Here is a 25728-nt window from a genome sequence, read left to right on the forward strand (position 1 = left end):
CAGAGTGCCTAAACATCAGCTCTCTCAGATATGGTCAAATGATTTCCAACAAGTGCACCAAGCCATTTCAATAGAAAAAGACCAGTATTTTCAACAAACAGTGTTGCAAAAATTGGATATTCACACAAAATGATTAAAGTTGGATCCTTATCTTACATCACACACAAAATTAACTCAAAATGAATTGAAGGCCATTAACTCAAAATGGATGTAAGAGCTAATACTATGAAATTCTTAGAAGAAAACCTAGGGGGAAAACCTTACAATATTGGATTTGGGAATGATTTCTTAGATATGACACTAAAGGCACAGGCAAAAAAAGAAAAGTAAATTTGACTTCAAAATGAAAAACTTTTGTGCATCAAAGGACACTAGCACAATGAAAAGGCGTGGGAGAACATATTTGCAATTCATATAACTGATAAAAGATTGATATTCAGAATACATAAAGAATTCTTACAACTCAGCAACATAAAAACAACCTGATTTAATAAATGGACAAAGGACTTTAATAGACATTTCTCTAAAGGTATATAAATGTTCAATAAGCACATGGAAACATGTTCAACATCACTAATCTTTAGGGAACTATAAGTCAAAACCACAAGGAGACATCACCTCATACCCATTAGGATGGCTATTATAAACAAACAAAACCCAGAAAATAACAAGTTTTAGCAAAGATGTTGAGAAAATGAAATGCTTATGCATTGTCAGTGGGAATGTAAAATCTTGTAGAATCTGTGGCAATGATATGGCAATTCCTAAAAAAAAAAAATTACCCTATGTTAAAGCAATTCTACTTTTGGAAATATACCCAAAGGAAATGAAAGCAGGTATTCCAACAAATATTTGTACATCCATGTTCATAGCAGCCTTATTCATAAAAGCCAAGAGGCGAAAGACTCCCAAGAGTTTATCAACAGATGAATGGGTAATCTATCTACATATATAATGCAATATTATGCAGCCTCAAAAAAGAAGGAAATTCTGACACATGCTACAACATGGATGAACCTTGAAGACATTATAGTAAGTGAAATAAGCCAGTCACAAAAGGACAAATAAAGTAGAATGGTGGGTCCCAGGCGCTGGAGGAAGGGAAGAAGGAGTTATTATTTAATGGGTATACAGTTTCAGTTGGGAAAATGCAAAAGTTCTGGAGATAGATGGTGATGATGGTTGCATAACAATATGAATGTATTTAATATCTCATCAGTGCAGTTAAAAATGGATAAGATGGTAAATTTTATGCCATATATATTTTACCATAATTTAAATTAAAAGAGTGGGATTTATTGTTAAGGAAAGACTACAACCGTATCTCATAGAACTTTGAGGAGGAAAGTAGATGTGCATTATTAATATGGCCCAGGTGAAATAAGTGGTTTGCTTTTAATACCTTCTCCCTCTTCCTTTCTAGATTTTTCCTAATTCTTTATTTTCTCTGTATTCTAAGACTTTACATTGTGATAATCTATGCATATCATTCTTCCCTGAGTTCTGCACCAGTTTCCCCAATATTACTGCAACTAAAACTTTATTCTATTCCTTCCCATTTTCTTAAAAGTATGCCTTAAAGTTAACTATCTCTTGAGGACATAATTTAATATTTTTCTTCCCATTATGGCGTTAATGAGAGACTCTTCAGTGAACCTTAATGAGAGAATCTGGTACTGTGGAAGCTAATTCAGGAGAGAATTGGGCCTTCCAAGAAACCACAAATTGCAACACAGAGACACCCTCCCTCCTGTACTACACTGTGTCTGACCTTTGGAATCATAAAATTGAAAATGATCATATGTAGAATCTAATGAACAAAATAAACTGATGAACAAATAGAGGCATAGAAGCATGGAACAGCCTGAAGAATTTCAGAGGGAAGGCAGAGGTGGGTGGGAGGAGGATTAGCAGGGGAACTTATATGCATATATGCATAGCCCATAAGTACAGACAATAGTGTGGTGAAGGTCTGGGAAGAGGTGGGGAGGCGTGGAGCAGGTCAATGGGAAAAAACAACAAAGGGGACATCTGTAATACTTTCAACAATAAAAATAAATTTAAATAAAAAGGAAGGAAAGTGAAATGATGAGTTCCACAAGTTTAGAAAGCCCAGGAACATGGATTCTAGTGCTAAGTTCCTGCATACCATTCCTCATTGTTGCATAGGGTCCAATTCTTACAATTTAGTGATGACTATGGCAGCAGAAATCTACATGGAGGCAGATTTTAAAGTAGCAGGTAGTTTCAGATTTGAATGTACATGTGTGGCATATGGAATTAAAAGGTAAATCAGGCACAATTCAAGAAAAAATGTTTAAATGGTTTAAAATATACAATTCTCTATTGGAGGAAACGAATACTTAGAAACTTTCTGATGTGTTTTTGAATAATCCAGCTGTTATTAGAAGTTCATGATTTCCTTTTTAAAATAAGAATTAGTTGAAAATGTATGCTCTTTAGATTAATTTTATAACAAAAAGAAACCCTGCTGAGACTAAAGGGAAAAAATGTTTTATTTAGCTATTTTTCTAGTTCTACCACTTCCTGAAATCATTATCATTATCCTTGTGTATTAAAAGAGAACAAAGAACATTGCAAACAGATGTCAACTAGTAATTGTACTGTAAGGTAATTTCTTGGTATTCAAAAAAATGTTTGACACTTATAGAAAATGTGTGTACATTTCATACACATAATTGCTAAAATATGGTGATAAAATAGTTTTGAATATTTTATAATCACACGTAGAGAGTTATAAAAATTGATGGGAACTAAAGGAAATTTGATAATGATACATATTTATGCAGATACATGCATAGCTAATTGAATAACACACACACACACATACACACATCTTATCTAATAAAAGAGAAACATGGTAATTAGTGTATGACCGCTACCCTTCCAATTGGCTAATCAGGGCGATATGCAAATTAACTGCCAGCCAAGATGGCAGCCAGCAGACAGGCAGCTTGAAGCAAACACGAGGCTTGCTTGCTTCAGTGATGGAGGACTCCAACGTTCTCCGCCTGCCGCTGCCGGCCTCTGAGCTTGCAGTTTGAAACATTGTTACAAATATAGAAGCTAAACAAAACCCCAGAAACCTGCTTTCAGCCAACCGGGATCTCAGAGCTGGAGTTGAAACAGTGTTTCGATTATAGAACCCAAACAAACCAGATACCTGCTTTCAGCAGTGAAGGCCTAAGAGCTGGAGCCAAGCCTCAGAGCTAAAGCTGGCCCTGAATAAAAAAAAAAAAGAAAAAAAAGGAGCGGTTGGGAGCTTCAGTCACCCCCAGCCTGAAAACAGCCCTCAGCCCCTCACCCAGACTGGCCAGGCACCCCAGTGGGGACTCCCACCCTGAAGAGTGTGTGACCAGCTGCAAACAGCCATCATCCCCTCATCCAGGCTGGCCAGGCACCCCAGTGGGGACCCCCACCCTGATCCAGGAATCCCTTCAGGGCAAACCAGCCGGCCTCCACCCATGCACCAGGCCTCTATCCTATATAGTAAACGGGTAATATGCCTCCCAGCACCGGGATCAGCAGAGCCTCGAGGCCTCCTGGCACCAGGATCAGCGTGACAGGGGGCAGCGCCCAAACCCCCTGATTGCCCTGCGGCTCTGTGTGTGACAGGAGGCGGGGCCACAACCTCCCTATCTGCTCTGCTCTGTTCGTGACAGGGGAAGGTGCCCAACCCCCTGATCAGCCCTGCTCTGTGCCTGATAGGGGGGAGCTCCCCAAACCCCTGATCACCCTGAGGCTCTGTGTGTGACAGGGTGCAGCGCCCCAACCCCTGATCGGCCCTGCTCTGTGTGCGGCACCCCGCCCCCCCACGGGCCCTGCTCTGTGTGTGACGGGGTAGAGCCATAACCTCCCCATCGGCCCTGCCCTGAGTGTGACAGGGTGCGGCGCCTCAACCCCCTGATCCGCCCTGCTCTGTGTGTGACAGGGGGTGGTGCCCCAACTCCCCTATCTGCCCTACTCCGTGAGTGACAGGGGGGAGCTCCTCAACCCCCTGATTGGCCCTGCTCTGTGCATGACAGTGTATGGAGCCCCAACCCCCCTGATGGACACTGCTCTGTGCGTGACAGGGGGCAGCGCCCCAACCCCCTGATTGGCCCTGCTCTGTGCGTGACAGGGGGTGGAGCCGCAACCTGCCCATCGACCCTGCCTTGAGTGTGACAGGGGGTGGTGCCCCAACTCCCCAATCAGCCCTGCTCTGAGTCCGACCAGGGGCTGTACCTAGGGATTGGGCCTGCCCTCTGCCACCCGGGAGCAGGCCTAAGCCAGCAGGTCATTATCTCCTGAGGGGTCCCAGACTGCGAGAGGGCACAGGCCAGGCTGAGGGGCCCCCCCTCCCCCCCGAGTGCACAAATTTTTGTGCACCGGGCCTCTAGTCTATATATATAAAGAGCCAGGGGCCCTCATATTTGAAACAACTGAACAGACCACCAAACAGGCTGAGTGGGGCAACCAGGCCAGCAGGTGGGTTAGTGAGGGACAACCAAATAACTGAGCAGCAGGCTGTGTGGGATGACTAGGCCGGCAGGGGGGGGGGGGGCAGTAAGGGGCAACCATGCTGGCGGAGGGGGCAGTTGGGGGTGACCAGGTTGGCTGGGGGAGCAGTTGGGGGCAACCAGGCCAGTGGGGGCGCAGCTTGGGGCAATCAGGTCAGCAGGCAGAGGCAGTTAGGGGTGATCAGGTTGGCAGGGAGGCCAGTTAGGGGCAATCAGGCAGGCAGGCAGGTGAGCAGTTAGGCACCAGTAGTCCCCAGGATCAGGCCTAAACCAGCAATGAGACATCCCCTGAGGGGTCCCGGATTGGAGAGAGTGCAGGCTGGGCTGAGAGGACCCCCTACCATGCACAAATTTCATACACTGGGCCTCTAATAAATATATATATATATATTACATCTGACTATGTAACTTAGTTTATTTTTGTTTAGTCGAAGTCCCTGAACCACTGGGGTCCATGAGGTAATAATTGGGATATTCTGGCTATTTCAAATATTTCAAAGGCCTTATGGAGATTGTAAATTTAACCATGCTTTGATTCATAGAGTAACCAAGTTTCTTTGCTTTTAGATAGAATGACATCAATTCTGTCTGGAAATATTAGTGTTCCTAGGCTAACTACAAACTCTGATAGACCCCTAATTCTAGGTGTTTGATAAGAAGAACTTTTATGCATGCATCTATCTTACCTAATAATAGACAAACATGGAAATTGACTGTCCCTCTGCTACGCTCACCAATCAATCAGGAGAGCATGCAAATTAACCAAACAAAGATGGTGGTTAATTTGCATATATAGGCGCAAAGCGGTGGAGCAAGGACTGAAGGCTCCAGCTGGAGCAAAGGCCTTGGTCCCAGGTCCCGGAGGAAAACCAGTGCTGGCAGCCAGGGGAAGGAAAGGCCTATTGCACGAATCTCTTCGTGCAACGGGCCTCTAGTATATATATAAAGCCAGTGTCCATGATGACCAGGATGGCCAAATGACCAGTCACCAAGTGGTGCATTGAGCACCTCTCGGTCCCTCCCCCAGCCCACAAGCAATGGCTCACGTGGCACGGTGGGGTGCGGGGTGGCAGCTCTTGGGCCCAGTGGCTCTTGTGGTATGGTGGGGTGGGGCACCTCATGCACAATTCTGTGTGCTGGGCTTCTAGTATAAGCATAATCAATGGACACAAACACCAGAGGGGTGAGGGCATGAGGGGGGGCTGAGGAGGTGGGTCGCAATGGGGGGATAAGGACACATATGTAATACCTTAATCAATAAAGAAAAGAAAAAGAATGGAACAGTGAATTCACAGTTAGATCCTAGAACAGAGCTTTAAGAGCTCATGTCCTGAAGTAAAAAAGACCTGGTTCCACCCTTGACCCACCACTCACTACAAGTTCTACCTTGAGCAAGCCACTTCACGCCTCTAACACAGCGCCTCCATTTTCTCATTTAAAATAGAAGAAAATGCCTGCTTCATAAGGAATAAATAACCTACTGCAAGCAAAATACCTAACATAGAACAAACTATTTCAATAAAATGTGGCTATTAAAATTCCTGTTATTATTACAGAATATAGCTGGTTTATAAAATCTTTCAAAATAACGATCAAGAAGTAAAATTAATAAAGTAGACCATTTGTAATAAAGCAGGTTTAGTTAGTGTTGAAAAGTGGCATTTCCAAATCAGCCTTGAATTTTCATGTAGATGATCTCCAGAACATGCACCAGATGTATTATTATTAAACTAGAAGTTCAGTGCACACAAAATCATGCGCAGTTAGGGTCCCTAGGCCTGACCTGGTCTCCATCGCATGGCCTCTGCCGCCTTGCGATGCTAAGTGAAGCTCCCCACCCCAGGATGCTCCGTGATGCTCATGCCCATTAACTGCTCCACGAGCCTCCCCCTGCCCCTCGACTGCGAACCCCGCGACTGCTCCGTGAGGCTCCCCCTGCCCTGTGACTGCTCCATGAAGCTTGCTGCTGGATGCTGGATGCTGGATGCTCTGTGAAACTACCCCCACCCTGCGACTGCTTCGTGAAACTCACTGCCACCCGGGTGACTGTTCTGCTAAGCTCATGGCCACCCTGTGAAGTAACCTGCCACCGCCTCTGAAAAGTCCCCAGTCCTGCCCCACTGCCGGCCCCCGCTCATGGTGAGCGGCTTGGGGGCTGAGCCAGGGGGGTGAGCGGTGCTCCATATAATTCATGGTGACTGGTCGCCCATTCCGTTGTGACGGCATCTAGCTCTTTATATATATTAGGATAATATTTTGTCCAAGATGTGATTAAATAAAAATTCACTGCTTGTGGGAATGCAAACTGATATAGCCACCATGGAAAATATAAATATTCCTAAAAATATTAAGAATAGAGTTACCATATGGCCCAGCAACCCCTCTTTGGGGTAAATAGCCCTCGAATCTGAAAAAATTTATTCGTAAAGATATATGCACCTCTATGTTGAATGCAACATTATTCATGGTAGTGAAGATGTAGAACCAACTGAAGTGTCCTCCGAGAGATGATTGGATAAAGAAGATGTGATACATATATGCAATGGAATACTACTCAGCCATAAAAGAGATGAAATACTGTTATTTTATGGGACCAAATGGATGGATTTTAAAAATATCATGCTAAGCAAAATAAGTCAGAGAGTAAAAGTCAAGAACAATATGATTTCACTCGTATGTGGGATATAAAACTGAAAGTAACAAATGAACAAACAAGACAATTGAACAAAGGAAAACTCATAGACACAAGCAGCAGTATCATGGTTACCAGGGGAATAGGGAGGTGGGGTAGTGAAGTAGTAAAGGGTAAAGGGAGTCAAATTTTGGTGAAAACAGATTTGACATTGGATGGTAAATATACAATGTAACATACAGATGATGTTTTATAAAATTGTAACTTGAAACCTATCATTTCATTAACCAACTAGAGGCCCGTTGCATGAAGAGATTCGCACAATAGGCCTTCCTTCCCCTGGCTGCCGGCACCGGTTTTCCTCCAGCACCCGGGACCCAGGCCTTCGCTCTGGCTGCAGCAGAGAGGCCGAGCCTCTTCAGTCTTCAGTCGTCTTCAGTTTTCGCTCAGACGGAGCCTTCAGTCTTTCCTCCACGCCTGCATATGCAAATTAACCGCCATCTTTGTTGGGTTAATTTGCATAACATCCTGATTGGCTGTTGGGTGTAGCGGAGTGACACCAATTTGCATGTTTCTCTTTTATTAGTGTAGATGTCATCCCAATAAATTTTAAAAAATGTTTTTGTGACTGGTTGCCAAGCACTATTTAACAACCAGCATGATTACTCTTACTATGGCTAATGCGACTAGTCATGGCAAGAATAATTTTGTTAAAGGGGCATCTCCCTAGCTGCTAAGGATTACAACCCAAGGAGGGGTGATTTGTGGATTTGTGGTTGAGATAACCTTCTTTTTTTGAGGTTGACCATTTTTTTATATATTTAGGATTCTTTTTTTTATAATGGGATAAAGCCTTATTGTGAATAACCAAGTCTTGCTTCCAAATCTTGCTTCTCCCAAGCCTCTTGGATCACTTATACCCAAAAGGGAAAAAAAAAGCCAGAAAATGCCTTTGCTATATAAAAGCATTTAGAATTTCAAGAACATTGAGATTCAACAGGGAGGTGCTATGTTCAATCACAAGGGTCTATCACAGACACGATGGAATTCTGATATGCCTGGATGGCAGGAATACTAAGATTGTGTTAGGTGTAACCCTAATAATAATTCCTCATATTTTACAGTGCCTATGAGTTGTGAAGTATTTTTTCATGTACATCTGTCATTAGATCCTCACAGCAATTGCTGTAGGGAGACAGGGCATGATATTATTATTTTAATCTTATAAGTGAAGAAAAGGGTTTGCTGTGGTTTGGCTGAGGCACTTGGTTAACAAGAGACAAAGCCAGGATTAGGTCCTCAGAATTCTGATTTCACTGGGTTTTGTGTGTGGTGATTTATTAGAATGTCATGCAAAAAAGCTTTACATGAATAAAGTAAACTTAAATATGAGAAATAATCCTTATGCTAATCTAAACTTGTCATTTGTTGCTAAGCTTTCTTTTTCTAATATTTTCTTATTTCTTAAGAAGCCAAATGAGTTGTGAAAGCTAATTTATTTTTTTTCTCTCATTAGGCTCAAATTATGAAAGATGTGATTTTGAGGATGGGCTCTGTAATATGACACAAGACCAGAGTCTGCAACTTGGTTGGACAAAGAGAAATGGGATGACTGGTCTATCACCTCCATTTTATGATCACAATGGTGTTATATCTGGTAAATACTTTGAATTTCTTTATTTCTTTCTTTCATTTCTTCCTTTTTCGTCAAGGGTTTGATTATGGCAGTGGAATCTTGGCTAATGAGTAGATATGAATAATTATGCTGTTTAATTTTCTTTATACTGTAATCATTTTCAATATATTTATTATTCTAAAATATCACATTGGATTCTTATAAATAAGTTCATGGGATCCCAAAGGTATCTAGACAATAATTTGGATTTTCTATATACTAGTATTTTGACTCTTTAGGGAAATTGTGAAATTTAAACATGAGACTACATAAATTAATTCATCAATTTTATGTTTTGCTTTTGGCTAGACTGATTTCAAGAATCCTGCCTAGCTGGCTTGGCTTAGTGGATAGAGTGCCGGCTTGTGGACTGAAAGGTCCCAGGTTTGATTCCGGTCAAGGGCACATGCCCAGGTTGCAGGCTTGATCCCCAGTGGGGAGCATGCAGGAGGCAGCCGATCAATGATTCTCTCTCATCATTGGTGTTTCTATCTCTCTCTCCCTCTCCCTTCCTCTCTGAAATCAATAAAAATATATTTTAAAAAGAGAGAATCTCTTTGGCATTAGTATATTAGCATAGAAGTTTGTTAGCATAGAAGTGTGGAAAGATCCTGGCTGAGAGATTAAAATAAAGCCAATATTTCAGTAGTAGAAGTGCTAACATGGCCTTTGTCTTTTTTAGTTACAGTTGTATCCTCGGTGCCAAACAGAGTGATTGTTATACTGATGGGTTGGAATTGAGGTCTAATGCCTTCTTTCCTCTTCATTTATGGGGAGATAGATAGACCATGTGTAGGTAACAACTCTAAATCTAGGTTTCTTATCTGTAAATGGAATTAATGCTACCTAATCTTCACTCTGTTGTAAATTTTCAATCAGGTTATGTACGATAAATTTTCAGAGCTAAATTTTAAAATCTATTAGAACATTAAAAACATGCCTGTGTCAATATTTGAAGTCTACTAAAGCTCAGGGCAGAGTGATTACAATGTATTACTGATTTTTAAAAAATAATTTTTCTTATGGAAGGCCTGGGGAAGGCAGAGGTGGGAAGGAGGGGCTCAATGGGAGGAGGGGCAGGGAACATCTACAATACTTTCAACAATAATGATACTTTTTTTTTTTTAAAGATCATCCTTCTTATGGGTATTTAAAATCAGATTTAAGTGGTAATATTAAAACTGTTGCTACTTTGACCAATTGTTAAATTGGAGCTGAAATCTGTTTATTATGAAATAAGCAAGGTGTATGTGTCCACTTATTTGTTATTTGCTTAATTTTTTGCCTCTGGCAGTTTATTATAAACATTTTCAAAGATATGCAAAAGTTGAAAAAGTTTGCTGTGAATAACCATATATTTACCACTTAGGTAATACAATTCAAATAACTATATTTGTTTTATCAAATAGCTATTCATCTACCCATCCCTTTGTTCCTCAATCCATCATATTTGCAACGCATTCAAAGGAAGTGGCAGGAATCACTTTACCCCAAATGAAAGCATGGTATCCTTAACTAAATGCAGGAATCAACAAACCATGGCTTTGGGCATTTTCTGGTTTCTGTAAATAAAGTTGTTGGTTTTTATTAGTTTGTGTGTGTGTGTGTGTGTGTGTGTGTGTGTGTGTGTGTGTGTGTGTTTACACAAACAGGTCCATTCATTCACAAATTGTCTGTGGCTGCTTTTGTGCTGCAAACTTGGATTTGAGTGGTTGGAGAGACCATATGGTCCACAAAGTCTAAATAATTTGGCCCTTCAAGAAAAGTTTGTTTGCTCCTACACTAGAGTTCAAGTTCTCCTTTTTTCTTTTGAGGTAAAACTTAAAATCATATAAAAACACCAATATTACGTGTACTCTTTGATAAATTCTGACAAATGTGTTCACCTGTGCGACCAATCCTTAACAAAGTGCGAAACATCACTGTCATGCTGTTGTGGCAGCCGTTCAGATGGCTCCGGAGAAGGGTCAGTCAGCACTCAGAGGAATCAGGAGAGTAAACCTTTCTTACACAGCGCTGCTGGTCCAGGGGATTCTCATCCAAAGCCTGAACTGCCATTGTGGGGAGGATATATATGTATTGATCTCCTTGCGGTGGGCCCCTCGGGGGTTGGGCTTTGCAGCTCTGCCCAAGTCAGTTAGAGCGCAGCTTGGAAGATTGCTGTTTAACTAGACACTGAACTAGGCTGTAAGCCCCCAAAGGTGCCCCCTATTTTCCTTCTCAATGCTGGGAAGTTCCCTCATGTGCCCTCCTAGTCAATCCATGCTCCTGCCCTTCACTCTCAAGACAATCACTACTTTTATTTCTGAAACACCCATAGGTTAGATTTGCCTGTTCTAGAACTTCATATAAATGAGTTCATACAGTATATACAATATAGTGTATACACTGTTGTATAAGGCCTTTTACACTTAGTATAATGCTTTCTGATTCATCCATGTTGTAGCATGTATCTTTAATTTTTTTCTTTTTATTGCTGGCCAGTATGCAATTGTATGGGTTATTCATCCATTACTCTATTGACTGACACCTTTGTTTTTTCTTATTTTGAGCTATTATAATAAAACAGCTTTAAACATTTTTTTTGTGTTAATCCTCACCCAAGGATATTTTTCCCATTGATTTTAGAGAGAGTGAAAGGGAGGGAGGGGGAAAGAAAGAGAGAGAGAGAAACATCCATGTGAGAGACACACATCAATTGGTTGCCTCCTGCATGCGCCCTGACTAGGTCCGGATTTGCAACCCAGGTATATCCTCTTGACCAGGAATCAAACCCATGACCCTTTGATGTGTGGACTGATGCTCTAACTACTTAGCAATACCAATCAGGGCTAACTTGTTTTGTTTTATTCCTTCAAGTATCCATTCCCATAACACTATGCCCCTTTTGTTTATCTGTAAAGCCTCCTAAAGCCCCCAAGTTGTTTTTTCTTTTTAAATATAAGCATTATATTAATCACTGGATTTTTTAATACCAACATGTCCTAAATTGGTCTATGCTGTCCTTTCTGAAGGTCGCTGGGAACCATAATCTATTACTTAATACTTGTCAGGCTGCATTATGTAGACAGTAAATTGGATTGTTTCATTAAGGAAAAACAGCAAAAGACAAAAAATGCAAAGAAGAATCTTACATTCTGACTCTCTAGATCACATTTTTGCAGCTTTTATAATCTTAACATCTTTTTATTTGGGAATCAGTAAAAAATTAATGTTCATTTATTCTTTTATGTATGTGTTTTTTTAAAAAAAACTTTTTATTGAGCATTTCCACTGTTCCACAATCTGTCCTAGGACTTAAAGATATAATAGTTAACAAGAACATGGCTCTTGTCCTCAGTGAATTTGTAATCTAGTGATGGAGACATAAATCTAATACCTGTTCTATTCTAGAGACCTGCAATTTTTTTTTCTTTAAAGAGCCAGACAGTAAGTAATTTTGGTTTTTTAGGCCATAAAGCCTACTCGACTTTGCATTGTATTGTGAAAGTAGCATAGACAACACATAAGAATCAAGCATGGCTGTGTTATAATAAAACTTCATTGATGGGCCCTTGAATTTGTAATTCATATAAATTTCACAGATCATAAAATACTCTCTGGAAAATTTTCAACCATTTAAAATGTAAAAACCCTTAGCTCTCATACAAGACCTGGTGGCAAATGTTATTTGTCTGTGGGCTGTAGTTTGCTGTCCCCTCGTCTGTTCAATAAACATTGAGTATTTTTGCATCTAACAATATGCAATTTTGGTGATACATGAGTAAAGGATAACATACCTCCTCTAAGAACAAACAAGTTATAATCTTAATTTTAGTGGCCACTTCTGTAGCAAATGTAGCTGAAGCCTACCTTGATGTTTATCCTGATTCTATAAAAAAATTAGCTTTGCTATTCATCTGAATTTTCAATTAAAGATATTTTTATAGTAGTCAAGCCTGTTTTTTTTAAAATATATTTTATTGATTTTTTACAGAGAGGAAGGGAGAGAGATAGAGAGTCAGAAACATCGATGAGAGAGAACCATCGATCAGCCGCCTCCTGCACACTCCCCACTGGGGATGTGCCCGCAACCCAGGTACATGCCCTTGACCGGAATCAAACCTGGGACCTTTCAGTCCGCAGGCCAACGCTCTATCCACTGAACCAAACCGGTTTCGGCAAGCCTGTTTTTTAATAATAAAAATACAAATAAGATTTGTGTTCATGAAGTGTAATTACAGTGTATTATTCTACTTGTCCTGTTCTAAATGTTGTAGTTACACTATTTTAAAAGTAAAAAGTAACAAAGAAAAATTTATTTTATATGTTTATGTACACATATTTACATATGGTGGTGACAATTGTTCATTTTAATTCAAAAGCATTTATTAACCCCAGTGTGTCTAAGGCATCACAATAAATTCTGTGAATATTATAAAGACTGTTAAAATAGCTGTAGCATATCAAGGTGTTTGTGATCTTTTTAGAAAGCTTTTTTTTTTTTTTTTTTTTTTTTAAGGAAGTGTAAGCTTTTTATAGGAAGTAGGGTTGGGAAGGGGAGCTATTGACAAAAGAAAAAAAAAGATTGTACTTGGGCCCAGACTTTTTTTTTTTTTTTTTTTTTTAAGGGAAAAGAATGGTATTGGTGCAAGAAATGTCCAAACATATAGAGAATTTTTATGAGTTTATTTGAGCTAAACTGAGGACATATGCCAGGGAGCAGTATCTCAAATGTCCCAGAGAATAAGTTTTATAGTTTTTTCTTTTTCTTGATCAACTTTTTAATTTTGTTTTACTTTATTTTTTAAAACCATTTTTTTAAAAAAATATATTTTATTGATTTTTTACAGAGAGGAAGGGAGAGAGATAGAGAGTCAGAAACATCGATGAGAGAGAACCATCGATCAGCCGCCTCCTGCACATCTCCCACTGGGGATGTGCCCGCAACCCAGGTACATGCCCTTGACCAGAATCGAATCTGGGACCTTTCAGTCCGCAGGCCGACGCTCTATCCACTGAGCCAAACCGGTTTTGGCTTTAAAACCATTTTTAAATTACAGTTGAAATGCATTATTATATTAGTTTTGAATATATACTCCAGTGATTAGACATTACATAACTTACTAAGGGATCATCCCAATTTGACACCATACATAGTTATTAGAATATTATTGACTATACTCCATAAGCTGTACTTTATATCCCCATGACTATTCTATAACGACCAATTTGTACTTCTTAATCACTTCACCATTTTCACCCATCCTCCAAACTCCTCTCCCATCTTGCAACTGTCAAAATGTTCTCTGTATCATGAGTTTATTTCTGTTCTGCTTGTTCATTTATTTTGTTTTTCATGATCAATTGTTGATAGATATGTATTTATTGTGATGTTATTGTTTGAATATTTGCCTTTTTTCTTCTTAAAGAAGACCCTTTAGCACTTCATGTAATACTAATTTGGTGGTAATAAATGCCTTTAACTTTTTCTTGTTTAGGAAGCTCTTTATCTGTCCTTCAATTCTAAATGATAGCTTTGATGGGTAGTGTAATCTTGGTTGTAGGTCCTTGCCTTTCATCACTTTGGGTATTTTTAATTAATCCGATCTGGCCTATAGAGTTTCTATTGAGAAACCAGCTGACAGTCTTATGGGAGCTCTCTTGTAGGTAACTAACTGCTTTTCTCTTGCTACTTTTAAGATTCTCTCTTTGTCTTTAACCTTTTGTGTTTTCATTATGATGTGTCTTGGTGTGTGCCTCTTTGGGATTTGTTTGGGATTCTCTGTGCTTCCTGAACTTGTATGTCTATTTCCTTCACCAAATTAGGGAAGTTTTCTGTTATTATTTTTTCAAATAGGTTTTTAATTTCTTGTTCATTCTCTTCTTATTCTAGCACCCCCATGATGTGAATGTTGATATAATTAAATTTGTCCCAGAGGGTCCCTTATATTATCTTCAATTTTGGATTCTTTTTTCTTTTTGCTGTTCTGATTGGATGTTTTTGCTCCCATAAATTCCAAATCACTGATTTAATTCTTCACTTATGCTACTGTCGATTCCCTGTAAATTATTCTTCATTTCAGTTAGTTTATCTTTCATTTCTGACTGGTTCTTTTTTATGGTGTGGAAGTTCTAAGTTTCTTACACATCCTTATAACCAGTGTTTTGAACTCTGCATCAAGTAAATTGCTAGTCTCCATTTTGTTTAACTACTTTTCTGGAGTTTTGTTCTGTTCTTTCACATGGCACGTATTTCTTTGTCTCCTTTTGACAGCTTCCCTGTGTGTGTTTCTATGTATTAGGTAGAACTGCTACATCACCCAGGCTCGGTAGAGTGGCCTAATGCAGTAGATGTTCAGTAAGGTCCAGCCTCCCCAATCAAACCCATGACCCCAAGCTGGACACTCAGGTATGCCCCCCTCATGTGGACACCCTCCTTTTGTAGATGAGCCTTGATTGCTATTGGCACATAAATGGGAGAGGTTTGCCTCCAGGCCAATCGGCTGCAAGAACTGGCTGTGACAAATGACCACTGACCTCTGACTACCATGGAGGGTCAGTTGTTCAGGGGCCCACCCCACAGAGCAGGACTTACTTCAGCAGGGCTTTGATGTTCACTGAGTTCGTCCCTTGAATGTGTTGATTGTGGAGGTGATTAGATGGTAGTTATTCGACGTAGTCTGAAGCTATCAATTGGGTGCACTGGTTCTGGGGCCTCCCAGGAGTTGCAAGCTAAGGTTAGCTGCCACCTATGTTCTGCTCATGGCCAACTGGCATGAGCTACAAAGCAATCTGAAGATGGCTGCTACTTATGCTGGGCTTGGAGGTGCCCACGTGAGGCCAAGCTGCAAACCAAGGCTGGCTAGTGCTGGGCCTGAGGTCATTTAACGAGCGGTATGGGGCCCACTGAGGCCAGATACTGCTTATTTGAGATATTTTAGGAAAATCTGAAGCATGAACCAAGACAGGCCTGGTGTATAGAAAAGCCACTTAAAACAGCTTGGGTGGGCCAGAAAGTTGGGTGGGGAAAGGCCTCAGGGACCACTAGGGCAGGAAAAATAGTGTTAGCCAGGTTGATAGAGTTTCAGATATGGTACCAACCTGCTGGTTCTGTAGGGGGAGGGCTCATCAAAGAAAAAATGGCCTCTGCAGCACTTCAGTCTGGGAGAAAGCTGCTCCTCCAGCTCTCACCTGATACTGGACAATTTAGTTCCTTTCCACAATTCTCTGGTGCTTTTCTATCTGCTGCCTTTATGTTGGAGTTTAGAGGAAGTTAGTCAGAATTAGTTTGTGTGTGGGCCCTTTAAGGGGAACTATTTGGTACACCAGCAGCCCTCCATATCCCTCAGCCTCAATCCCTGGCTGCTTTTACAGCCAGAGTTATGGGGACTTCTCTTCCTGGCACTAGAACCTTGGGTTGGGAGACCTGGTATGGAACTAGGACCCCTTCTCTCCAGGGGAACTTACATAGCCATGAAATCCCTCCCAATTTTAATCCACCACATGTAGGTGTGGGACCAGACCCTTCTGTGTCTCCACCCCTTCTGCTAGTCTTGATGTAGCTGCTTCTTTAATTCCGTAGTTTTGAACTTTCATTCAGTCATATTCCAAGCAATTCTGAATAATGACTGTTCTGTCGTTTAGTTTTAATATTGATGTGGCTGTGGGAGGGAGCAAGTACCACATTTACCTATGCCACCACCTGGACTGGCAGTCTTGCAGTTTTTTTATGCACTTGAAATTAAAGAGGGGACTAAGGAAGATTTGAAAAGCATTTTTGAGAATAACACAATTAATTATGATATAGGTAGAAAATTTAAAAGTTTGCCGGGAGCCGGTCCATGCTTGCTGTTTCAAGGGACCTGGCATATATGGCATACTGTTCTTAATATGTTTGCTCACCTTCTTGGCACTATGTGTTTTAACCAAGGTCTCTGAGAAAGGTTGTTTCCCCAGGTAGGGATTTTCCCCTGAAGTTAGGGAGGGAATAAAACCCCTTAACTAAGTGCCAGGCAGGTAATTAATCACTTTAACTACAAACAATCATGCTTAAGCTGCATAATCTTTACTCCCTGGAATGGAGATAAGAAACGCCCTAACCTTTGTAATAGAGATTGATAGGATTGAATCAACTGGTATAAATACAGATGTAACAAGACAGCAAGACTCAGAACTTAGAAGTCAAAACTCAGAAGACAGAACCTACACAGAACCTACAGACAGAAGAACTTCGCTGGAGAGAACATGGCAAAAGATCCTGGACTGAACCTGACTACAGAAATTGGAAAGAGAACCTGACTAGAACCTGGTGACTGAACCTGGCTGGAGAACCTGGACAGAACCTGGCTGAAGAACCTAGCGAGGGAACATGGCCACAGAACCTGGCTGGAGATCCGAAGCAGAACCTTTCTGGAGATCCAGACCAGAACTTGGCTGGAGATCCTGGCTGGAGATCCTGGCTAGGCTGCTGATCAACTGAACACTGTCTCCGTGTCCTTCCTTCTTCGCCGACTCCGTCCACACCTTTGGGGACCCCTGGACCCGCTGGGGCTGGACCCCGGCAAAAGTTCTATAATGTTAGAGCAAATTCATACCTAGTGTTCTCAGGCAATTATATAGCAGCCTGCTATGATTACAGGATGCTGTCTTTGGAAAAGAAGATAAGGCATAAAGTGCATTTGGGAATTTCAAGACTATGTCACCAGCCCCAGGATGGGTAGCTCAGCTGGTTAGAGTGTGGTACTGATATGCTAAGGTTGTGTGTTTGATCCCTGGTCAGGGCACATACAAACATCAACCAATGAATGTGTAAATAAGTGGGACAACAAATTGATATCTCTGTTTCTCTCTAAAATTAAAATGTTATTGAAAGGATATTGATGTTACTCATCAGTACCATGTCCTTTCCTCTTTTCCCTCCTCTACCAAAACTCCTTCACAGTTGATAATTCTAACTCTGCTGCTGCCCAACCCGGCAGCAGAAATGAGAGACATTGATGGATGTGGCAGTGGCTGAGGAGTTGCATAAAGAATTTCAAAGGCATACACATTTGGTACTTAATGATTCATTCGGCCTCAAGTAGTATTTTGCAGAGAATTTAAGTTTCTTCCATAAATTCTTTGATTGTCAAGCTAATAATATCACGGTCCTTGATAGGTGTCTGCATGAGTGCACATTTTAAATGAGTAAGCTACATGCGTTTTTCATAATTCCTCAACAAATGTTATGCCTATTTTATTGTAGAATATAATATGTTTATGTTCCCATTTCTTTTATTTCAAATTCAGAGAAATACATCGGTCAGGGAATCAGAGTTGACAACTTAGCTGAATATTTGAATTAACTTATATGACATCAATGAAATTTCTCCACATAACATGGCTAGTCAAGCTGTCCAATACCTTTAAGTAAATAATAAATATTATTTATTTGATTAGAGCTAAATATATTCTATAACTTATATATTTTTAGAATATATAATATTTTATATATAATAAAAATATATAATATTTTTAATGTATAATTTTCTTTCCTTTTGGCAGAAATTTTATCTTTACAGGAAGATGGTTTATTTATTTAAGTTTATATGGGTATATATTTTTCAAATTAATTCAGCCACAAGTGAAAAATTCAGATTCAACAGAAATACATAAAATTAAATATTAGTACCCTGAAAAAAAGACAACACAAATTTCAAGGAATCTATCTTTTGAACCATAACCACATTATCAGAAGACTGAGATTCTGTCTAATGAAAGTGGGCAGGGAATTTTACCAATTACAGTGACCGAGCAGATTTCTGTTCTCTGCAAACCAACGTTCTCTGCCAACCGTAATTAGTAGTCACATTGATTTAGTGTGTCCTACAACTGAATTAGTCAAGGAAGAACTTACACTCAACTACTTCAGGCTTTATAGACTTTGGTTAATACCTTAAAACACAACAAATGAAACAAGAGAACCAAATTATTGCCTACCTAATTATGGTAGGGAAAATTCTAAAGATGCATGCCCTCCCTCAAGATCCCCATTCCCAGGTTACTCAATCAAACACTAATCTAGGTACTTATGTGAAAGAACTTTGTAGATGTAATTAACGTTATTAATGAAATAACCTTAAAATAGGAAGGTTATCCTGAATAGTTCAAGTGACCCCAATGCAATCACATAATTCCTTAGGATCTTATATATACAAGATCCTGTCATTGACAAATAGTTTTACTTTCTGTTTCCATTCTGGATGCCTTTTATTTAATTTCCTTCTCTAATAGCCAGGCTAGAAACTCCACCGCAATGTTGAATAGAACTGGCAGTAGTAGATATCCTTCTCTTATTCCTGTTGAAAGAAACATTTTCAGTCTTTTACATTAGTTATGATGCTAGTAGATGTCGTTTATCAGGTAAGCATGTTCCCTTCTGTAACTATTATGTTGAGTGTTTTTATTATGAGAGGGTGTTAGACTTTATCAGATGTGTTTTCTGTAGCTATCAAGATGATCATGAGGTTTTTTGGCCTTTTCTTGATCAAGTTAGTGATTGTTTTTCATATGTGGAACCAACTTTGCACTCTCTGTATAAATTCTACTTGGTCATGGTGAATAATCCTTTTTATAACATGCTCAATAAGGCTTTCTAGTATTTCGTTTAGTGTTTTTATATTTATATTTATTGAGGATATTGATTCGTTGTTTTATTTTCTGGTGATGTGTTTGGTTTTAGAATCAAGGTAATAGTGACCTCACAAAATAAGTTAAGTTGGGAAGTATTCTCTCCTAATTTGTGATAGAGTTTGTGAAGTGTTGTTAATTCTTCTTTAAATGTTTTATAGCATATACTAGTTATCCTTCTTTGAGAATTTCTTTGTTGAAAGCTTTTTTATTACTGATTCATTCCCTTTACTTGTTACAGTTTATTGAGATATTACATCTCTTCTTTTTTAAAATTTTATTTTTATTTTTTTAATCACAGCTGGCATAAATATTATATTACTTTTAGGTGTACAACATAGTGATTAGACATTTATATAACTTATGAATTAATCACCCCCAATAAATCTAGTACGTCGGACATCATAGTTATTGTAATATTATTGATTTTATTCTCTGTTATACTTTACATGCCCATGACTACTTTATAATTACAAATTTGTACTTAAAAAAAAAATCCTAGCCTGATGCTATGTTTTTATTAATTTTTAGAGAGAGAGAGAGAGAGAGAGAGAGACCACTTGGTTGCCTCGGGTATGTGCCCCAACTGTGGATTGAACCTGCAACGTAGGTATGTGCTCTGAGAATTGAACCCACAGCTGTTTGGTGTAAGGGAATATGCTCTAAACAACTGAGCCACCTAGCCAAGGCCCATTTTAAACATCTTAAACTCTTCCCCATTTTCACCCATCCCCCAACCCCCATTCATTTGGTAACCATCAAAATGTTCTCTATATCTGTGAATTTGTTTCTGTTTTGTTTGATCACTTATTTTGTTTTCTTTTTTAGATTCCATATATAAGTAAAACCACCTGGCATTTGTCTTTCTGACTGACTTATTTCACTCAGCACAATACCCTCTAGGTCCATCCATGTTGTCACTGACAGCAAGATTTTGTTCCTTTTTGTGGCTGAGGCACATTTCATTGTACATATGTACCACTTCTTTATCCATTCATCTATTTTTTAAAATATATATTTTTACTAGAGGCCCTGTGCACAAATTCGTGCATGGGTGGGGTCCCTCGGCAAGGCTGGCAATAGGGCCCATGAGGGCCATGGGAGGTTGGCTGTGGAAGCACACTGACCACCAGGGGGCAGCTCCTGTGTTGAGCGTCTGCCCCCTGGTGGTCAGTGCACATCATAGCGATGGGTCACTTAGGCTTTTATATATATAGACTAGAGGCCCGTTGCACAAAAATTTGTGCACTCGGGGGTGGGGGGTCCTTCAGCCCGGCCTGTGCCCTCTCGCAGACTGGGACCTCTCGGGGGATGACCACCTGCTGGCTTAGGACTGCTCCCCGGGGGATTGGGCCTAAGCTGGCAATCAGACATACCTCTGGCAGCCCAGGAGCCCTCAGGGAATGTCCACTTGCCAGCGGGGAGAAGGCCTAAGCTGCAGTTGGACATCCTTAGTGCAGCTGAGGAGGCGGGAGAGGCTCCCACCACTACCACTGAGCCTGGCTTGTGGCTGAGCAGAGCTCCCCCTGTGGGAGCGCACTGACCACCAGGGGGCAGCTCCTGAATTGAGCATCTGCCCTCTGGTGGTCAGTGTGTGTCATAGTGACCAGTCATCTCAGTCTTTCTGCTATTAGGGTCAGTTTTCATATTACCCTTTTATTATATAGGATAGAGGCCTGGTGCATGGGTGGGGGGCCGGCTGATGGCACCGATCAATTTGGGCCGACGCTGCGTGCCAGCAATGAGTGCGAGTGGAGGGTCCAGTGCCAGCAGTGGATGTGAGTGGGGCCGGCGCCAGTAGCAGGTGCAAAGCCGGGTGGGACTGTGGTGCACGGGAGCAAAGAATTTTCGGTAACCACCAGAGGCTTGCCCGGATGACAGCGACCAGCTCCCTCCCTTGGTCTGGCGCCCCCGTTTACCTGCTCCACCATCCCACCATGTTCTGCGCATGCCCCCTGGTGGTCAGTGTATGCCATAGTGACTGGTTGTTTGGTTGCTCTGGTTGTTTCACCATTTGGTCTATTTGCATATCAGCCTTTTATTATATAAGATTTTCTACAAGATTTCTCTAAGAGATACACCTTATGAGTGGGTCATACTTTTATATAATACTAGAGGCCTAGTGCACAGGGTAGGGTCCCTAGGGGCCTCCCTTCCCTCAGCTGCCTGCCACTGGTGCTGACCAAGGTGGGCCAGCCAGGGGGAGGGGGCTGCATGTGGTTGGCCCACCAGCCTGCCCCCTGGTCGAACTCCTGGTCGAAGGGACGATTTGCATATTAGGCTTTTATTATATAGGATGCCAACCTTAAACTTTTGATTGGATACTTTATCCATTTACATATCACAGTTAGAGATAACATAGGGTTCACACTTGCTGCCTGATATTTGTTTTTCCTTTTTTCTTTTTCTTTTTTAATCTTCTCCTGAAGCTATGTTTTGTATTTATTTTTTTCTTTTTAATACAGAGAGGGAGGGAAAGAGAGAAAGAAACATCAATGTGAGAGAGAAACATCAATCAGTTGCCTCCTGTAGGAGCCTCCACTGGGGATTGAACCTGCAACTTAGGTATGTGGCCTGATGGGGAATCAAACCTGCAGCCTTTTGGTGTACATGATGTTCCATCCATTTGGGCCAACAAGCCAGGGCATTTCTTTTTTTGGTTGTGCTACATAGATATTTTCTACTGTGTCATAGAGATTCACTTTTCCCCCTATATATTTTTGAACAATATTTTAGTAGCTGCCTGGGGATCAAAACAATCTAGATTGGATTAATACCAATTTAATTGCAATAGTTTATGGAAGCATTTGTCCAACGTAGCTCCGTTCTTCCCATCTTTATGCTGTTACTGCCACAGATTACATCTTTACATATTGAGTACTCCTCAATACTGAATGATAATTTTGATTTTTAGAAATCATAATAACTATAATGATAATGATTAGTTATTGATTTTTATAATTTCTCCTTATTGACATTCTCTATATCAATAGAGAGAGGGATTTTATATCTAAGACCATTATTTCCTCTATGTTATCTCAACTAAGGCGTATTTCTGTCATAGATGAGCACAACTTTTCCTTTCTAAAACTTTTGACATTTTAACCTTTGCTTCAGGTCTTGGACCTTGTCATGGTGATCCATTCCTGCAGCCTGATATTTTGGAAAATGTTCTTAAGAACTGATATTATTTCACTGCTAACATACTCAATGTTTTTAGTTCCTTTGAGCCAGTTTATTACTCTGTAGCATGCAGTGGGATTTATGTTTCTCCTGCTCACAATCATACCCATTAATCACTTAGAACTTGGAAATGGAGGAAACACAAGACTGCCTGTTACTAGTTGAAGAAAGCAAGACTGAAAATTTTACCTTCTCTTTCCTGAGGATCAAAGTTGGTGGAATTCACTGCCAAAGTTATTGGATTTAGCCTCAAGACTGGATTCATAGTTTTCTGTTGCTTTTACGTTTTATATACTTTCTTTTTTTGGTCATCAATCTTGGTTATGTTGGATTTTACTTCAACACCTACTCAACAAATAAGAAAAATAATTTTGAAAGCCCTTTAACATTAACATTTATAATTATAAATGAAAGCATGCTGCTTATGTTCTTTGTAATTTTAATAATTAACACTTTGTCACAACTTTATTTTAAGTATATTTTGAAGATATTCTATGCACTTGCTTTTAGGGAGGTAGGTTTAAAATAGGAATTTATGAATCATATAAACAAACAAGTGAATATATTAGAGATTAATAGCAAATACATGATGATTATGATATATGTGTGATTTGATTTACTATGTTCCCTCAAGGAGTAAGAGGTGTGTGGAGAGAACATTGGTTACATTTTTTTGTTGTTGTCAGCTTCACAAGTGTCTTCTTGATGTTTAGAGCCAGCAGTAGGAGGGGTGTCGGGTGAGGGAATGGGCATGTGGGAAAAGGTTGTGCTGCCAAGGATCTGCTTCTGTCTTTTATAATCATAGATTTGATGACTAAAGTCTTATGGAAAGCAAGAAATTCTAAACTCAGACTATAGAGAATAAGGTAAAATTACAAGTGCATTTAAAATATGTCTGTTATTGGGTCAGCTTTAGCTCAAGCGGTTACTTCGGATTCTGCTTGTTGCAGACACATAAAATATGTCTGTTATTATCACCAAGTTGAAATTAAAGGTAGAAAGCAAGAAATTGCTATTGGATGCATTTTGAACACTTTTTTCTTCTTCTTTTTTCTTGCCCATGGAAGGAAAGCTTATTACCAGTATAAATGTTAAAGGACCTTACGCTGTTTCTGAATTTAAAACTTTACTTTGCATGATAACCTAAAGATTAACCTTTATTTAATTTCTGACAAAATACAGAATTTACAGTGTCATAGCACATAATAAATGTCATAGTTTATATTTATAAAATATCCTACTTATTTAAATAATTTATTATTTTATTGCAAATGCTACTCTCATTATTTATTAGCATAATGTAGCAAATCTGATTTTTGACCAAACTTTAAAAAATAAACATGATTAATTTAAGTAATTTCCTTGACAAATGAAAGCAATTTTTCTTATATATTTATGAATGTTTTTTTAGTAGCTGAATATTTATAAACAATAATTTAGGGCCTGTTGAGTACTATTATCATTTGCATTGCTAATAATATTATTTAAACTTAAAACAATATTTACAAATGGCTCTTTAGTCTTATTTAATTAATCACTTGCTTAACATTTGCTTTACCTGCTGAATATGAAGTAGGAACAAACTGATAGTCCACTTGTATCACTGTGATACCGTCATCTAAATTATGTGTATGTAATAACTAGCGGCCCAATGCACGAAATTCATGCAAGAGTGGGCCTTCCTTCCCCCGGTTGCCAGCACCAGCTTCCCTCTGGCACCCTGGACTGGGGCTTCCCTCCAGCCACTGGCCGGTACCCAGGACCCAGGCTTCCCTGGCAGGACGTCCAGTCTAATTGGCATATTATGCTTTTATTATTATAGATTCCAGGGAGCACATTCTGTTATTGCTGGAATTTCAATTATGCGTCAGACTATAAGTAACCATTAATGTCACTGCTTTCTGCTTAATTAGAGTACAATTTTGGAACAGGTCTAGGGAAAAAGAGGTATTTAAAGTTTCATAATGTTACTATTGATTACTAATGATGTGACAATTAAATTTGATTTCTAACTTAGCTTTAAAATACCACTAAATAACTAGGGTAGACATATCATCATAACATCATCAACACCATTTTTTCATTCTTTTTGGCAAATAGTGGCACACCAAATAGAGTAGCAGAAAATAATGGTTCCCAGATTATATACCACAGCCTTGTCAAGTATTACAGGAAATATATGAAAGTCCAGAGACTGTTATTTATGTATTTATTTATTTATTTACTTATTTATTTATTTTTGTTTATCCTTATCCAAGAATACTTTTTCCATTTTCTTTTTTTAAGGGAGAGGTAGAGACAGAGAGAGAGAGAACCATTGATTTGTGAGAGACACATCGATTGGTTGCCTCCTGCACACACTCCAACCGGCAACCGAGGCATGTGCCCTTGATTGGATTCAAACTCGTGACCCTGCAATCCATAGACCGACACTCTAGAACTGAATTTATGTTACAGGCTTTTAAACAGTAGCCGGCACAGTCTGTACTGCAGCATACAAGAGAGTATCAGGACTCAGTGTTGGTTTCCATAATCCTGGAAAAAGCTGGGACTATTTGATCCAATCCTTTCTGGAGAAAACCACAGCAAACAATGATCTCTTTTGAATTCCTCATTGAATTGATTATTTTGGAGGGCAGTCCTAACATATTGTTTTCTCTGGATACCATCTTTGCAGAATTATAACTTTCTACATTATATAAGCTAAAGTGGGTTGTGGACTGCAGCCCATAATAGTGCTATAGGGAATATAATCTCAATTGGTTATTTCAATGGGGAATATAATGAAGTAAAAATATCAGATCATTTGCAAAAGCAGATGATGTACTTAAATGTTTAATTCTTTGAGCAAAAATATATTGATCCAATGTGGATATAAGCCTGAATTACTGCCTGGTGTATTAACTAAGCTTACCAGTGATTACCATAAATCTAAATGCTGACTCTTGTTTCTAATAGCCCACTTTCTCTCACTGGTCTCCAAAGAGGACTCTCCTTCAAACTTAAGAAGCCGAGTTTTCCTTCCGATGAACAACCTGCATGCTTGTCAGGTATTTGAAAGCACACAG

At 39.7% G+C, this 25728-nt stretch overlaps 1 protein-coding gene across 1 annotated transcript in view; it reads left to right on the top strand.

The window, feature by feature from the left end:
* MALRD1 (MAM and LDL receptor class A domain containing 1) overlaps window positions 1-25728 on the top strand; it is a 629377-nt gene that overhangs the window by 10003 nt on the left and 593646 nt on the right. Inside the window, exons 2-3 of the mRNA XM_059660668.1 lie at window positions 8669-8809; window positions 25619-25710. Coding sequence (XP_059516651.1) covers window positions 8669-8809; window positions 25619-25710 — 233 coding nt within the window. The remainder of the gene's footprint in view (window positions 1-8668; window positions 8810-25618; window positions 25711-25728) is intronic.

The sequence above is a fragment of the Myotis daubentonii genome, chromosome 1 (assembly GCF_963259705.1).
Source record: "Myotis daubentonii chromosome 1, mMyoDau2.1, whole genome shotgun sequence".
In the NCBI taxonomy this organism is placed as follows: domain Eukaryota; kingdom Metazoa; phylum Chordata; class Mammalia; order Chiroptera; family Vespertilionidae; genus Myotis; species Myotis daubentonii.